The following is a 17,145-nucleotide window of genomic DNA, read 5'->3' as shown; positions in this document are numbered from 1 at the left end:
TTCGATTCTACCGAAACGTGCGTCATTATGACAAGCTCCATGAAGCAGCTTTTCAGTCGCCAACCCGCGTCTCGCCCTCGAAATGGTTGTAACGACCTATGAACGCTGAGGAGATGTTCCGCGCGCCCTCAAAATTTTGGACGTCGCCAAACACGTATCAAGCGTGCCCTTACTACCCTCGGCCGCACAACATACGACCGTCCGCCATGGTCGACGGGTATGCTCCCAAACAAACGTAAGGATCAGAGCACAACAAAGCTCGACCTCACTCGAATTAAGTTAAAGGGTCAAGTGCCTTCGCCAAGGAGGAGAGTCCAACCTCGATCGAACGGCGACTTGATAACACAATAACAAAACACTGACACTCTACAAGGCTAAGGGCCATCACCAAAGAGAATTCGGCCTCGACCGAAGCGACAGTCGACCTCCCTATCCGAGTTTCTCAAACTACAGTCGATGAAATCCACTCATCGAGCTCGGCCAAGGCACGACCTCAATAAGCGGAGGGACTAACTGTATGAGTCAGAATCCGACCTCACGATAATTAACGAAGGTAATCCCGTCTTAAGCTAATTCATGATTGATTAGTGGTACGACCACTCAGAATTAACGGTATCCAACCCTTATCTGATTCGATCAACAAGGCCACGTCCCGTCCGTCATCATGAAGGCGAAACCCCAACATGGTCACGGCCACTTATTGTCAGCTCACGAAGCTCACAACTATAAATACCAAGAGAGGAAGCCCTAGAAAGGGGGGCTTCTTCTTCTTTACTATTCAAGAGAGAGAGAAAGATATAACGATACACATATTATGGGAAAGTGGAACATCATTGTAAGGCTCTGAACCACTTCATGGAGAGGCAGACCACAGCAATACTATCAATAAAAGCTTTTAATGTCTCTCTTCCTAACGCTGAGTACTTATTTGCGCATCTTTCATTTGGTCTAATGGATTATTACGGTTTGCTATGATTTTTCCGTGATTTATTTATATTGTTTACACTCATAAGGTATATGATAACTTTTCAGCAAACACATTTCTTACTAGATAAACCAAAACAATATGCGATTCACTCTATAATTGCAGAACCGCCAAAAATCAATACTGGCCCTTTCGGTCTTTCAACTACTAATAGTTAAACAATTTCAAGCAGAGTATGCAGCAGTAGTACTATGTTGTATAGTAGAAACAATAATGTATCGTCCTGATAAAAAAGGGCAGCCCGGTGCACTAAGCTCCCGTTATGCGCGGGTCCGGGGAAGGGCTGGACCACAAGCGTCTATTATTACGCTGCATTTCTGCAAGATGCTGTTTCTACGGCTTGAACCCATGACCTCCTGGTCACATGATATCAACTTTACCAGTTACGCCAAGGCTCCCCTTCAATACTCGAAGTGTTTTTCGATTTTGGTTAAATTCTTATCCATTTTGCGACAAAAACTCAAGAGAAGGTTTACAGTTTACACCAACGTTAACTTCAGAATTTTCCTGTTAAAGCTTCTTTAACACTCTTCACAATCCACAAAGAAGTTTAATCATCACGTATGGCAATTTCATCACTCTCTATACTCAACTAATTGTTCCTAAAAGCTGAAACATGATATGAAAGGAAAGAAATGCAGATTTCAGAGCCAGAACTATACGATCATTTCCACTAAATTACAATGTTAGCTATTGTTCTGTCAAGCCATACCATCTTGAGTCCTCAGAATTTCCCGTTACCAATAATCCATAACCAATCTAAGGCAACACCAGAAAATATTCCACCTAGTAGAAATAGCACTAGTATGTTACCCAATGCATTTTGCTCAGGCCCCTACAAATATCAAAATTCCAGCAAGTGTTAAAATTTAAGAAATGATGAAGAAAATGACATCTCTATGTATTCTGTAAGAGTAAAACTTTACCAACCTTGTATCCTTGAGGAGCAACTGTCATGACACAAACAGTGAGATAACCATTTGTGAGTCCCAAGAAGGATACAAGAAATATCATCCAGCCTTGATCGCCGTATTTTGCAGTGAAGTAGAAACAAGGGATCAGCAAGAAACGAGAGAGTGTCGCGATCATGAGGCCTTTTCGTGATTTAAGCTTGATTTTCTCTATCAGTGGAATGTATCTTGCTATCAAATCCCAAACATTGTACATTGCTATCAAAACTAGAGCATACCTGTAATAAAACCATTTTTTAAGAAAAACATTATTATCAGTAATTCAAATTAATATGCAGTTAAAGCAACTTAGCCTAGTATGTCTTATCTTCTTTGGGTGAGAACTCCAAGATATCAAGTTGACTCTGCACATGCTCAAGATAATATGGAACAGTGTGCCATTTGAATTTCAATTTGATAATATTAATGATGCACATGGAGTTCCAGAATGCTACTTCTACAGATTGGAACATTCTATATTTTTCATTTTAATACTTTATCGATTTTCTTAAAAAATGACTATTATTGATGTAGACCATTCAACCTGATAGTTGAAAAATAAATTAATGAGGTATTACAAATTACTATAGCAAAGATTTCTAGGCATGCAAACTTACCATGAGCCCAATTTGTGGGTACCAGTGTTCTCATATAAGAATCCAGGGAAAATTGATAAAGTGAGGACATATATTAAGTATAAGTCCAATGCATAATCAATGTTCTGGAAAAACAATTGTTTGGTACTCAGACGTTGTAATTGCTTAGCATCATCACCAGCCTGTCGAGTTAAATGAAACATATGAATTATAATTATGATCATGAACATCACTTATAACAGTTTTTAGTTTGAGGAGAAAAAGTTGTTTACTTTTTCGATTGGTTGAGTTTGGATGCCTGCAGCAGCTAAGTCTGCTGCAACAGTTGTTGATCCTTCTCCAGCTGCTTTTGTGCGATAGTGCTTTACAATTGGTAGCTTAGGGAAGATGAATGCATATAGAAGGATGCATAGGAATTCAAAGAATGTGGAGATGGCAAGAAACAACACTGCAAAATCAAGAATTATTAGTTTTCTCAAGGGGGGGAACTCAACACAGCATGTCAAGATACATCAATTTGGATAGGATTGAAAGTAAATCAAGCATAGTGTTATTCTATTTAACTTTCCAACAACGAGATCAGAATTACGTACTAACTCCTTTGCGTAGACCGTTGCTACTGTTTTCAAAAGCTGCTTTGGTCATTAGCCTTAAACCAGAGGTGAGAGCTCCAGATGCAGCAAGACCAGCTAAAAATGACTGCATAATTCATCGAGTCAAACTACAAACTTAATTCAGGATTTCATGTAGTAATTGAAGTAGAAATAAGTTAAAAAATGTTACTGCAACCTACTTGGATGAACTCAGGGCACATGAAGGATAAATCTCCAACCATTCCACCTTGAACATGAGCATCTGCAACTCCAAATGTACCTACTATAGCACATACACCAATGTAATTTCCAAGTCCACCTTTACCAGACGTCGCCAAATCCAACTGGACAGAAGCGTAAAGACATATTATAAAAAGATTGAGCAAAATAACAACAACATAAAAACCAGAAATCAGAAAAAGCAGAAGATACCACTATGAGTGAAAATGTGCTTAAGGTGAAAAGAGTATATCCAGCTAAGTTGCGCATTCTTGTATCAACTTTTGCCTCATTATATGCAAGAATTGCCATTGTTCCAAGTGCAAACGGTTGATAAACTAGGGTGAGAACCCTTGAAGGATGATAATTCTTCAACACAGAGACAAAATAAAACCAGTCAGTAGATGTTCAAAAACTCAAAAATCCAGGTGATTTGATTGCATTTTTTCTAATTTTCTGCGACTGCATTGGAAGAAAGACTCACTGGATACAGTGCATAGTAGTAATCTCCAATGCTCAGCAAACTATTCCAAGAAACAAGTGAGCCAAGTCCCAGAATCCAACAGACAAGCATACCCATAAATTTCCCCTGAAAAAATTCACATACATTTATATCCCAACTACGCCAAATTATCAAACAACTCCTCTACTTTTACCATAACAATTAACAACCATGACAGGATAAAGTAAAAAAAAAATTACAGTCTGAAACAAACCTCAAGCCTAGTAGGACTTGGACTAATGCTTGAAATAGCAGTAGTCATGGCTGCTTCTTTGTGGATCAAATCCCAACACCAAAGACTGCAATTGCACAAACTATCATATATCAATCTTTGATACTATAATTCAGTGTAAACATAAATCTCACAGCTGTTAGAAGGGCCGGACCACAAAGGTCTATCATAGCAAGAGCCTGTTTCCACGGGCACCAACTTTACCAATTACGGCTACCATTAAACAGAAATATCACAATAAAAAAGCAATAACAAGGTATGAAAAAGACCTTATATCAACTAGTTAGGATGAAGAAGACTGAAATAGCTAAACCAAAAGGGTTCATATATAGATGAACATACATTGAAATAATAAGTAATAGTAGTAGGACAGAGACCTTATCAAGTGACAATAAAAGATAAGCTTCCTTTTGTTAAAAAGGTATGGAGTCTCTGTTGACTGCAAAAATGTAAAAAGGATGTGAATGGAAGATTCTCTGATTCTTTTATGAATTTTTGGGAATCTCTAGGGTCAATTATGATGACTGTTATAATTGTAAGTGATAATTGTGAAGTGGAAAAACCTTATAAAGCGGCTTGGTGGTAGGGGAGTAATTGGTTGGTATCGGGAATCGTATATTTATGCATTTATGGAAATACACATATTTAATGGCAAAATCCATGCAATAATAATCGGAATATAATTAATGTAGGTTTTGTCTGTCACTTTGATGATAAATTATTGAAGGTTATTATTAACCCTCCACTTATAGAAAACCACTTAATTAATCATGATCAAACAGAACTTTACGTAATAGGTAGCAAGTGTTGCGTACTCTACCAGTCAACTAGTTTAATAATTACGTGGGGATTTGATTAGGGGGTCTTAACTTAGAATGATATTCAAGGGTTATTTTCTAAGATTCAATAAATGTTACTTTATGAATTTTAGAAAACGAGATGAAAAAGTGAAGTGGCAATATTCATTGTTTCAAAATAAGCTCCAAGAAAATAAAGAAAGCGTGATGGTGCAATAATAACCAAATAAATAAAAGAACCTTCCAAACGTCAGCTGACTTATTTGAGTTACCTTTTTCTCCCAAACTCTTTAATGAAAAAAATATATCCAAAACAAGTATAACTCTAATGAAAGCCGAAAATTGTTTTATCTGCATAAGGAGGGCAAAGGAGTATTCAGAATATTCTGCAAACAAAGAAGAAGAAAAGTCGAATTAATATATGGGTTTCCATTGAAGAAAAGCTATCTGGTTTTGTGTCCACATTTTAAACTAAACATCTACTAAAGTATTTGTTAAGGGTACACAGTGTGAATTTTTTAAATTAATGGAACTTGTGAGTTTCGACTATTATATTATATAATTAAAAAACAAAAAGGTCGTACTCATCGGCGTATAGCTGTGGAAGAGAATCCAAGTATTATATATTATTGGATGTTAGTGTATATCATCAATTTTGAAATACCATTCGGTGGATGGAAATCTTGGAACACTGCTTTTGGCTTGGTTGGCTCCATACATTACGAATTGTCAACTTATTAATCATCTTTTTTCCCTAGCTTATTGTGTAGCATTTAGGGAAGAGTTGGGTATATGGGAGAGTAGAGAACTTTGGTAGATTTTAGGTGCAATTGCGCATAGGGCTATGGATGGTTTGATAAATACTGAAATGAAAATTAGTATAATGTTTTTATATTTCGATTTTATATGATATTTGGTACAATATTTTTTATATAAGCATTTTAAAAGAAAATTGGTACTTTGGTATGCCATTTGGTGTTTATAGAAAAATACCAAAGCCCAAAATTTCAGCATAAAAGATTCTTGGTTTAGCTGGTTAAAACTTTTTTTTTTTTAAGTAATAAATGTGAAATATTACCATTAACAAATCAAATTAGTACATCTCTTGAGCTCTTATAGCTCCACTACACTCATTTCCACAGTTAATTAACCTCCAAATACGGAAAAAAAAAATTAGAAAAGATAATGCTGCCAACTACACAAACTAACTTCTAGTTTTTCCTCTAAGTACATAACTTGTTCAGTAATTGTCTACATTGCTGTGCTTTCCTAACTATTTGTATATCCTCTAATATGTATTTGAGCTCCTTTTTTATCTGTGCAATTGCAAGGTCTGTATTCATAGTTGTGTTCCTGAATATCTTTCAATTCCGTGCCTGCCATGTGTGGTATATCGTTGCCCCCCATATGGATGCCACTACTTCATTCTTCAGTTGTTCCCATTTTCTACTTTTCAACCAATGTAGGCTTTGTGTAACTCCTCTGGCCATCAATTGAATATATGTGCATTGACTTAGCTCGCTTCTCATCTCTCTTATCCACTCACAATCCACAAACAGATGTTGCATTGTTTCCACTACTCCATTCCCACATAAGCTGCATGTATTGTCTGTCACTATTATGTGCATGTGCTGCAGTCTCTCCTTTGTGAGCAATTTCTTTTGATTAGCCTACCAAACTATGAACCTGTGCTTTGGCTGCATAACATTGGTCCATACTAAATCAGCAACCTTGCATCTAACCAATCCAGTCAGTAGTGCATTATAGCTCTGATTTACTGAGTACTGTCCACTAGGTGTGAGAGTATATTTACCTCTCTGGTACCATTGTGTCATGATTGCCTTAAGTGTATTAAGCTTCCTCCAATACCAGCTACTATCCACTAAAGGGCTATGGTTCCAAATGGTATCATTTTGCTTTATGTATATGCCATGCACCTATCTCACCCAAAGTGAATCCTATTTCTCATTTAGCTGCTAGAGTAGTTTTTCCACTGAGGCTGCGTTCCAATTACTGCATCCCTTTATGTTTGTTTACCGTGAAAATGGTAATAACAATTAAATTTGATTATGGGACTCTAAAAATACGTGATCTATTTTTATGTTAGTTGTTAAGCAGTTGATGCTATGCGTGAGACTTAGAAACGAAATAAGAGTTAAGAATGAGGTGATAATCAAATCGATAGTTGACAATCGGGGCCTCGAGCTTGTCGATTCGGGGGCCTCGAGGTCGATTCCGGGGCTCGACTGTGAGCTATCGAAGGTGATTGAAGTATGACTAACAGTTATGATAAAATCAATGAAGGCTCTTTATGTCCAATGATAAGCAATAAATGATGAACATAATGAAGATAATAAATGGAAGCAATAATATCAAGAGAATATGTTAGAAAGCACAGAGAATGTTCTTGTATATTTCGTGTGGAGCAACTGAAGCAACAGACCATTACAAAGTGACATGGATTCCCTTTATATAGGAGGGGAATTCCAACGTAGTACAAAGTGCATTAATTACATAGATCTGGAGATGGGACAACTAAATGACGTCCTGATTTGGGTTCAGAGTAGCCCGCTAGACTGTGTCAGCCCTAGCCGCATGCCTTGGGAACTCCCCATTTCTACCATTACCGTGATCATTACTACCCTGAGGTCGAGTATCGACGACCTTCGAGGAAGGATAATCGGCCGCGGCCTCGAGCCTTTGAGATGATCTTCTGAGGCGCCTCGAGGACGAGAAATTGGACCCTCCGATTTCACCGTATACAATGTTCAATCCTCCATACTTTTTTGGTTTACACACATTCTCCCAAGCCACCAGTGCTATCTTCTTGTGTTCCTCTGATGTGCCCCATAGGTAGTCCCTACATCTCTTGTCAACTGCTTTAAGCACACTTTATGGGAGAATAAAGACTGCTCCCCAAAAGTTATAGATTGAAAACAAGACATCATTTATGATTTGCAACCTTCCTATATAAGACAAATGCCTTGAATAAGCATTTGTGATCTTTTCTGTAATTTTATCTAATAACTGCTGACATTCCATCTTGCTCAACTTCTTTGAAGACAGAGGCAACCTCGGGTACCTTATAGGGAGTGTTCTTGGTACAGATCCTGTCATTGCAATGATCTCCTCCTGTACTTCACTTGTAAGCCTTGCCAAGAATATATTGGACTTGTCTGCATTTGCGATCAGTCCAGTGAGACAACTAAAATGATTAAGTACTTCCATAACTCTTTGAATAGACTTTTTATCCCCTTTACAGAAGATCATAATATCATTTGCAAATATCAGATGAGTAAGTTTGAGTCTCTTACACATTGGATGAAATTTGAAATCAGGGAGGTCACTCATTCTCTTCAAGGTTCTGGATAAGTATTCCATCACTAAAATAACGAGTAAAGGAAAAATTGGATACCCTTGTCTCAATACTCTCCTTCCTTCAAAGTAACCATGTCCTTCACCATTCACCTTCACAGAAAACTTAGTCGAGGTAATGCATGTCATAACTATCTGAACAAACGAACATGGGAAACCATACACAAGCAAAGCTTCTTCTATGAAATCCCAGCTGACCATATCATAAGCTTTTTTCAGATCAATCTTCATGAGGCGCATCTTGGTGTTGTTTTTCTATTGTAGTGTCTAAGTAGATCATGACAAATTAAGACATTGTGAATGAAAGATCTCCTCTCCACAAATGCAGCTTGTATATCAGTTACAAGGTATGGTAACACTTTCTTCAATCTGGTGCACAACATTTTTGAAATGGACTTATAGATCACATTACAACACGAGATAGGTTTGAACTGACTGGCAACTGAGGATCATGTACTTTTGGAATCTGGGCAATCATGGTTGCATTAAGTTGCTTTAGTAGTCTGCCATCTCTCAGAAACTGTAGAACTGCCTTTGTTACCTTCCCCTACTATGTTCCATGCTTTTCTAAAGAAATCACTCCCATACCATCTGGCCCTGGGCTCTTGTTGATGTCGATGCTAAACATTGCCTTCTTCACCTCCTTCCCAGTAATTTCCTTCACCAGTTCTAATTGTTAATCCACTGACAAGAGAATTCCATTTTTCAGAAGCTGCTAAATGCCGTAGTTCTTTGTTCACCTTTCCTCCCCAATAGATCTTGGTAGAATTCTACATATATTAGCTATTCTCTCAGGTTCTGTGTGTAGTCTAACTTCTTTGTCCTTCAGTTGAACTATTGATTGTTGAAGTTTCCTATGCTTGATGACTGCATAGAAATACTTTGTATTATCATCTCCTAGTTTAATCCAGCTTGCCTTGCTTGTTGTTGCAAATAAACTTCTGCCAAGTATGAGGATCTCCTGAACTTGAGGTAACTTTCCCTTTCCTGTTCTTGCAGTCTCTGATCCAAGGAATTTTCTTGCAATGCCAATTGTGCCAAGAGAATTTTTTCTCAATCTTTTGCTGCCTCTGCCTCGATATCTTTAAAGAACTTCTTGTTCAACTCCTTCAGACTTTGTTTCAGCATTTTCATTTATTTAACTATTTGAAACATCATGCACCCTTCTATAGGTATTTGCCACACTTGTGACACTCTTGTCTGGAACTCTGAATGACTTGACCATACATTACAGTACTTAAAAGGTTTCTTTGGATTCTTGCCATTCTTGATTTGCTCAATCATTACATGGCAGTGATCACTAATCCCTTCTGGCTTGAACATAGTTACAAAATCTGGCACGGTATCCTACCACTTCGCATTCACAAACACCCAATCTATTTTTGAGTACACTCTACTACCTCCCTGCTTATCACTCCAGGTATGCTCCCCTTGAGGGAAGTTCTATCTGACATGTGGTAACATATTGCTGAAAATCCTTTACCTCAGGCATTGTCACTGGGCTCCCTCTTATCCTATCTTCTATATTCAATATCGAGTTATAGTCACCCATGAGCAGCCAGGGCAGTTTACATCCCAGGCTGATAGATTCCAGGTAACCCCATAGTTCTTTCTTTCCTTCTCTTGTGTTATAGGCATATACCACAATAAGTATAAAAGGAGTTTTTAAGTTGCAATGCACTATATATCATGTCACAGACTGTGCATTGCTACTCATTTGTGTAACATGAAAATAATCCAGCCTCCCTACCAACATGATTGTACCATTATAATGGTGTTCTAAATTGGTTAAACAATTCCACCCCCTAAATATTTTTGTCACCACCTCACGTATTTTATTAGCCTTGGCCTTATTTTCAACCAACCCAAGCAAACATATATTCTCACTATTGCGGAGGATTGTAACTTTCCTATGCTTATTAGGGCCATTGAGTCCCCTAATATTCCAGCATAGGATATTATCCATTACCTGAGAGAGGTATTTTTGAGCCTCCCTCATTGCGACTTACCATGTTGTCCAGCTGATCAGGTTGTTCAGTTCTGTTAAGAGCCTGAAAAGAATTCTATGTCTGCACCTGCTGCACTTGCCTGTATGCTTGATTGTTGTGTATAATGGAGTTATCCACCCTGCTCCATTTACCTGATTCCTCTTGTTATGATTCATTGTTGCAACCCCTTTTTCCTGTGACCCTCCCTTTGCTCCTTCAACCTCTTTGTTGTGTATTTCACCAGCAGTAGGGCTAGCTTGTCTTGCATTGTCCCCTGTCTTCTCTTTGCCCTTCTCCCTTCCCTTGGCTACTTCATTTTCCTGATCATCTGTTTGCTTTTGTGGAGTTTTTGGTTGTTTCCTTCTACAAGCTTCCTCATTATGGCCATATTTGTTGCAACATTTGCATAAAATAGGTTTTCAATCGTACTGGACTTTCTGCTCGACCAAATTACCTCTTTCATTTTTAAACACTATCTTCTCTGGTAATGGACCATCTATGTCAACTTCAATGAGAAGCCTAGCAAAGTTCAAGCCTAGCTTCTTCTCGGTTTGATGATCAACCATTAAAGGTTTACCAATTAAGCTTCCAATTTTGCTAAGCCCTTTTGGACTCCAATCTTGAAGTCTAATCCTGGTAATTTCACCATATAGGAATCGAGTATAACTCTTCCCTATTGAATTCCATAGTAGGATCACAAGCTTTAACTATGAAGGGTTTATTGTCAAAATGGTATATCCCACCTTGAAACACCTCATTTTTTCCCACCTCTGCGTCAAATCGGACTAGTACTATCCCATTTTTCAACATAAATATCTTGTTTATTTCATGCTTTGCACACATTCGCTGGATAAATCCATTTAACACTACAAATGGTGGATGTGCCCCAAGTACATAACACACTACTGCATTCTTCCAATAAGCTAATTCAGTACTATTCCTCAATTTCAATCTCACAAACAGGTATTTCCCCATGCATTTTTGGTGCTACAAAGTCCAATTTGAAACCCGCGTTTGAGATTTTGGTTATGTCAAAATTGTCCCAAATCAAGGCTTCTTCATCAATTCTTCCTCAGCCTCAACTTTATCAGCCCAGGATATCCTACCCTTCCCTATTGAATCAATTACCCGCACTACTTCTCACATCTGTGACTTCTCTGTTACTGCATGCAATGGAATAGTAACCTCATCTTGTGGATCTTAGTACCTCCAATTTTCGATTGCTGCCTCGATTCAGAGCTCGATGCTTGTTCAATTCCTGTTGGCTTAGTAGCTTGTACTGCTGAAGTTTCAAATTGCTCAGCCTCCATCAAAACCTTCCCACTCACCTCTTCAATTCCCAATTGTTCCATTTTCTCAAAATTACACGAATTCCTACTCGTACCAGCTTGATTCCCTTTTGATTTCACCTGTGCATTGCTTCGCGCAGCAGTGGCCTGCGCCATTAGAGCTTTCTGAGAGGGGATCCGAGCTCTCTTTCCCATGGGTGACGTAGGTTTGCTAAACTACGCCGAGAGAGAATCGTATCGTGCGCCTCTCATTTTGTTTTCTATCAGCATTAAAAGTTCTAGTTCATAATTTTTGAATTGATCCAATTTTGATTAAAACGTTGTTGCTTATGAAAAAAATTAATAATTTTATTTAGTATTTTCTAGTGTATTAACAAACTTGAGGACTGTCACAAACCTTTCTTTCCCGTTTGGTTACTCAGTTTACTCTCCTCATATGTTATGTAGTAGTAAATTAAATCTCCAACTTGAGTGGATGTGCTCTGTCGACTAAACTTCCTTATTATCTCTTTCAAGCCGCTAATTAACACCTTGTATTTAGTGCGAGTCTTTCTAAAGAGTTTGATATGTTAATCAGGATTAAGAATGTATATAAGTTATAACAAAACTTGATCCTATTGCTTGTGGTAATTGATTAAATATTAATTCATTCGTATACTATAATGCTATGAAAGGAAGTAAAGTGATCTACTAGGACTGTTAAAGTCTCTTCTCGTTACGCATGATATGTCAGTTGTTACATGTCACTAATAAATGTCGAAATCCATTTTGATAAACCATTAACATAAAAGTTATTTTCTTACAATATAATGTAGAAACACGTCATATGGTAATCAGCATTTGGTTTCCAAAGTACATGTATTAGCTTGTGGAAACGTATACGTACTATATAAGTCCCAAAAATGTGCTAAGTTTCTGCATTGAAATGCTGGTGTGTGAACACTCAACAACTCGTTGACAAAAGTGACAAGTCCAAATTAAAGACTACTACAATACTGTCCAACTTCCAAAAACGTGCATTAGACTCTCTTGTCCACTCGTTTCCTCTCAGTCTTTATTTGCTCATGCTGTAGTCGTCTAACAAGCAATTTTAGGCTCGTTTCCATCTGCGTTTCAAATTCAATATTTACGCTGCTGTAAGTTGTAACCTAAGGGCAGTCGGAATTCTATAAAGATGATTACTAAAGTTAGAGAACACCTTGGATTCAAACCTATGGCATAAAGTGATTTTTGACTCACTACGTAAAGGAGATTTAGAAATATACATGTTAACAAACAAAAAATTGTTTTCTGTATAAATAGTACTATAATTTAGTGACAGAGAGAATCCAATTGAACTTTCTTGAGCAATGAGTAGCTCTATTTCTGCTAAGGGAAATGCTAATTAACGACAAGACTTGGAAATTTTAGATGGCCATAAATTAAATTTTCCGGATGGGCTTTTCCGCGACGTATATGAAAAGCCCAAGAATATAGTTTGGGCTGACGTGAAACTTCGGCCTAAATAAGGGGGCATTTGCATCTATACCCGTTTTTTGTGCCACATTTTAACTTGTGCCCGCTTTGCAAAAAAAATTGCAAGCGTACCCGCTTTTTCACATAACTTCAGCCCACGGGGCTGAAGTTTTTCTTTTGTACTGGAAAACTTCAGCTGAAGTTTGTGTCTTTGTAACCGGAAAACTTAAGCTCTAGAGCTTAAGTTTTCCAGTTATAAAATAAAAACTTAAGCAGTTTTCCAGCTTAAGTTTTCCAGTTATAAAATAAAAACTTAAGCTCTAGAGCTTAAGTTTTCCAGTAATAAAATAAAAACTTAAGCTCTAGAGCTGAAGTTTTTCTTTTGTACTGGAAAACTTCAGCTCTAGAGCTGAAGTTTTTGTCTTTGTAACCGGAAAACTTAAGCTCTAGAGCTTAAGTTTTCCAGTTATAAAATAAAAACTTAAGCAGTTTTCCAGCTTAAGTTTTCCAGTTATAAAATAAAAACTTAAGCATTTTTCCAGCTTAAGTTTTCCAGTTATAAAATAAAAACTTAAGCAGTTTTCCAGCTTATGTTTTCCAGTTATAAAATAAAAACTTAAGCTCTAGAGTTTAAGTTTTCCAGTTATAAAATAAAAACTTAAGCAGTTTTCCAGCTTAAGTTTTCCAGTTATAAAATAAAAACTTAAGCTCTAGAGCTTAAGTTTTCCAGTTATAAAATAAAAACTTAAGCTCTAGAGCTGAAGTTTTTCTTTTGTACTGGAAAACTTCAGCTCTAGAGCTGAAGTTTTTGTCTTTGTAACCGGAAAACTTCAGCTCTACAGCTGAAGTTTGCCAGTTATAAAATAAAAACTTAAGCAGTTTTCCAGCTTAAGTTTTCCAGTAATAAAATAAAAACTTAAGCTCTAGAGCTGAAGTTTTTCTTTTGTACTGGAAAACTTCAGCTCTAGAGCTGAAGTTTTTGTCTTTGTAACCGGAAAACTTCAGCTCTACAGCTGAAGTTTGCCAGTTATAAAATAAAAACTTCAGCTCTAGAGCTGAAGTTTCTATGTTGTAACTAGGAAACTTCAGCTCTAGAGCTGAAGTTTTTGTCTTTGTTTCTTGTACTGTTTCTTGTACATTCATCAAAGGAATTACATGGAAATATCTAGCAATTTTTGGCGGATAGTCTTGAAATATCATGTTTAAGTAGCTACATATTATTTCCCGTTAAAATTTGTTAGAATGGTCAATGAAAATCTGACGATTACATATCGTGCAAAGCTAAATCCAGAAAATCTATCTTCTTCAGTTACCGCAAAGCATGAAACTAGCAAGTTCCAATCTCATATTCTATTTGTAAAGGCTTATCTCAAACACTAACTACAGTGAAGAGCAAGAACTGTGGTATTGAAGAAGAAGAAGAAGAAGAAGAAGAAGAAGAAGAAGAAGAAGAAGAAGAAGAAGAGGAGAAGGGGAGGAGAAAGGGAAGCTGAAGTTTTTTAAAAAGTGGGTACGGGTGCAAACAGAAAGACAAAGCGGCTACAGGTTAAAAGGGGGCGCCCAAATAGGGCGCCCCGTGCAATTTTTACCTAAATAAGTAGAGATTTTTAAAAAAATAGCCAGATTTACAAGTGGTCATTCAAAAATAGCCATAGTTTCAAAAATCATCGAAATTTATCCACTTTTCATGTAAAGATAAATCTGAACGAAAACACTGTTCAAAATCCAAAAAATACTCCAGCATAATACACTGGAATTCCAGTATAATATATTGGAACTCCAGTATATTATACTGGAGCCAGCAAAGTATACCAGTCCAGCATAATATGCTGGAAGTTCATACACAGATGCACCGAACTCCAGTATATTATGCTGGACCTGTTGCAACAAAATAGTAGCTATTTTTCAATGACTTGGAAAACACTGGCTATTTTTGAATGACCAGTTCGAAAACTGGCTAGCCCGTGCTATTTTTTCCTTAAAGACGCCTCCTTGACCCACATAAGATGGTACTACTATTTTTTTCTGTTGCAGCAAAAGTAATATTTATCAAACTATTATCTCAGATAAATAATTTATGAGTAAAACTAAGGCCATTTCCAAGGCTGCACCAAAATTTGCACCAAATTCAAATTTGGAGTAAAATTTGGTGCTTTTTTTTGCTCTAATGAAACACCAATCTTGCACCATTATAGTGCATGAATAGTGTTGCACCAACACTATTCATCCCACCAAATTTGATTTATTATTATTTTATTCATCTTTTTATTTTTTGGACTTTTAATTTATCATATATTGTGTATATAATTAATTTTTATACTAAGATCTTTATAATTTTAATTTTATATCCTATTTTATTGATATATTAATTTTTGTATATATTATATTTATATAAAATTATAAGTTAATTTTATTATTATTATAATTGTATAAAAAGAAATATAATCATTATTTAAAAATAAAATTGCAAATGTAAGATATCTAATGTTGCTAAAAGTGAAAAGTGAAAACTAAAATTTAAAAAAAAAATTAACAATTCATAAAATAAAAATACATTATAATTAAAGTATATCAAAGGAGGATACATTAAAATTGAAATTACATTAAAAAACATAAAACATAAGTTTAGTAATCCCCTATGTCATTTTCAGGTGCACCAAAATTACCAAAATACTAAGAGAGCGGGGTAGAAGATTGTTGTGCTTGTGGTTGTTGAAATTGTTGACTTCTTTTATCGATTATTCATTTTTGTTCTTGTCGCAAAAATTCACGAAGATTTGGATCGTCAATAGAGGCGAAAGTTGAATATTTATGTGGTACTTAAATTAAAATGTGACTATGATGTAATATTTATTTAATTATCTTTTATCAATGATTTCACTTTTAGTTGATTTATCCTTTAAAATAATTTTGTAATAAATGATTATATTAGTGGTGAATGTGAATTATATATAATGAATATGGAAAAAAGAAAAAAGACAGTATTTGTTTGAAGGAAATAAAAAATAAAATTTATATAGAAGATAATAATATAATATAGAAGAGATAGAAGAAATATTATTTTTTGGTATAAAAAATGGTATAATGGTTGGAGTAAATTTGGTGTACACCATTTTGGTATGAAATTTGATGTTAGGGTCGGAGATGGTCTAAAAAGGAGTGCATTAGAAATATGAGATAATTATATAAATGCTTGTTAATCCTATTTTAGAAGTGAGAAATCTACGTTAGATATTTTCATATGGTTTCAAAATCAATATGACAAGTACCATTAGAAAGAAACGCGAGTAGTAAGTTAGAGAAAACTTAATAAACAACTAAAATATAAATGAATAGATATTCACTAGTGCACCTTAATTTGTGACTAATGCTTCTCTTACAATAAAATCAATTTAATTTGGTGTTAACATCGTGCAAGTATTCCATTGAAAATTTTATATTAGAATTAATCCACATTGCACTGATATAAAAAAGTAGTGAAATTTTAACATAACTACTGCGGAAGCTTTTAATTTTTAAGAAAATCAGACAAATACATATCCAATTATTCATGCGGAGTTTAGTAACTAGATTGTTATAATCACACAATGTTAGAGCTGAAAATTGTAATAAGCCTAGTTAACATGCCCAACTTATATTTAGGGCCAAATGTAATATAAGGTACCCGGCCCAAATTGTATATATTAGTCAATGTGTATTATTCTAGAGACGGATTTTATTTTTGTATCCAAACACATTCAATGAATAGATCTTTGTAGAGCTTCTCTCTCTAGTCTTGTTGCCAAATTAGGGTTCCTCAATCTATGGCTTTCATCTGCTAAATCTGAGCATTAACATGGTATCAGAGCCACTACGAGGATTCATCGGAGCTAATCTGTTGGTTTCACGGTAGCTGTGTGAGGATTTGGTTGCTCTCTGATGGATTAACTCATCGTCAGGGGTTTCAATTTGAATGACAAGTCTTCGATCAATTTCTTCTTCGCTGCTTACGGTATTCTGATTCCTCATATTTGCTTCAAGTATTTTTGAAGAATTCATCAGTGTTGTTCCTTTATTGTCGTTTTTTAAGTGATTCAACTGAGTGTGGGTATAATTTTTTTCCTTGCTGAAACCCTAAGTGAAATACCTTGGGTTCAACCTCGACTCCTGTTGACAGTACTGTTG

At 36.0% G+C, this 17,145-nt stretch overlaps 2 protein-coding genes across 3 annotated transcripts; both read right to left on the bottom strand.

Moving 5' to 3' along the window:
* Positions 1-1,409: 1,409 nt before the first annotated feature.
* Positions 1,410-4,612, bottom strand: LOC109210391 (equilibrative nucleotide transporter 3-like). 2 transcript variants are annotated; one of them, XM_019373791.1, is made up of 10 exons: positions 4,455-4,612; positions 4,060-4,144; positions 3,828-3,932; positions 3,557-3,712; positions 3,325-3,468; positions 3,125-3,230; positions 2,804-2,979; positions 2,553-2,713; positions 1,916-2,174; positions 1,410-1,820 (listed from the first exon to the last, which is right to left on the bottom strand). In XM_019373791.1, the coding sequence occupies exons 2-10, from the start codon at positions 4,105-4,107 to the stop codon at positions 1,710-1,712; spliced, it is 1,266 nt and encodes a 421-aa protein (XP_019229336.1). In that variant the 5' UTR covers positions 4,108-4,144; positions 4,455-4,612; the 3' UTR covers positions 1,410-1,709. The 2 variants fall into 2 exon arrangements, with proteins under 2 accessions (XP_019229336.1, XP_019229337.1); XM_019373792.1 differs by lacking the exon at positions 4,455-4,612 and adding an exon at positions 4,347-4,448.
* Positions 4,613-7,272: 2,660 nt separating this feature from the next.
* Positions 7,273-11,798, bottom strand: LOC109210390. Its single transcript, XM_019373789.1, has 2 exons — positions 8,189-11,798; positions 7,273-8,050 (listed from the first exon to the last, which is right to left on the bottom strand). Exons 1-2 carry the CDS (start codon positions 8,487-8,489, stop codon positions 7,767-7,769), a joined length of 585 nt encoding a protein of 194 aa, XP_019229334.1. The 5' UTR covers positions 8,490-11,798; the 3' UTR covers positions 7,273-7,766.
* Positions 11,799-17,145: the final 5,347 nt, after the last annotated feature.

This window comes from Nicotiana attenuata, unplaced genomic scaffold, assembly GCF_001879085.1.
Source record: "Nicotiana attenuata strain UT unplaced genomic scaffold, NIATTr2, whole genome shotgun sequence".
Lineage (NCBI taxonomy): Eukaryota > Viridiplantae > Streptophyta > Magnoliopsida > Solanales > Solanaceae > Nicotiana > Nicotiana attenuata.
This window is presented reverse-complemented; position numbering and strand designations above follow the sequence as displayed.

What these genes read in the sequence shown, in the direction of transcription:
- LOC109210391 (XM_019373791.1), bottom strand. Translation starts at nt 4,107, where the DNA reads ATGACTACTGCTATTTCAAGCATTAGTCCAAGTCCTACTAGGCTTGAG. An exon ending in ACTACTATGCACTGTATCCA is followed by an intron (nt 3,713 to 3,827) that starts GTGAGTCTTTCT and finishes TCTGTGTTGAAG; the next exon opens with AATTATCATCCTTCAAGGGT. An exon ending in GCACATTTTCACTCATAGTG is followed by an intron (nt 3,469 to 3,556) that starts GTATCTTCTGCT and finishes GCTTCTGTCCAG; the next exon opens with TTGGATTTGGCGACGTCTGG.
- LOC109210390 (XM_019373789.1), bottom strand. Translation starts at nt 8,489, where the DNA reads ATGCGCCTCATGAAGATTGATCTGAAAAAAGCTTATGATATGGTCAGC. An exon ending in TTTCAAATTTCATCCAATGT is followed by an intron (nt 8,051 to 8,188) that starts GTAAGAGACTCA and finishes TCGCAAATGCAG; the next exon opens with ACAAGTCCAATATATTCTTG.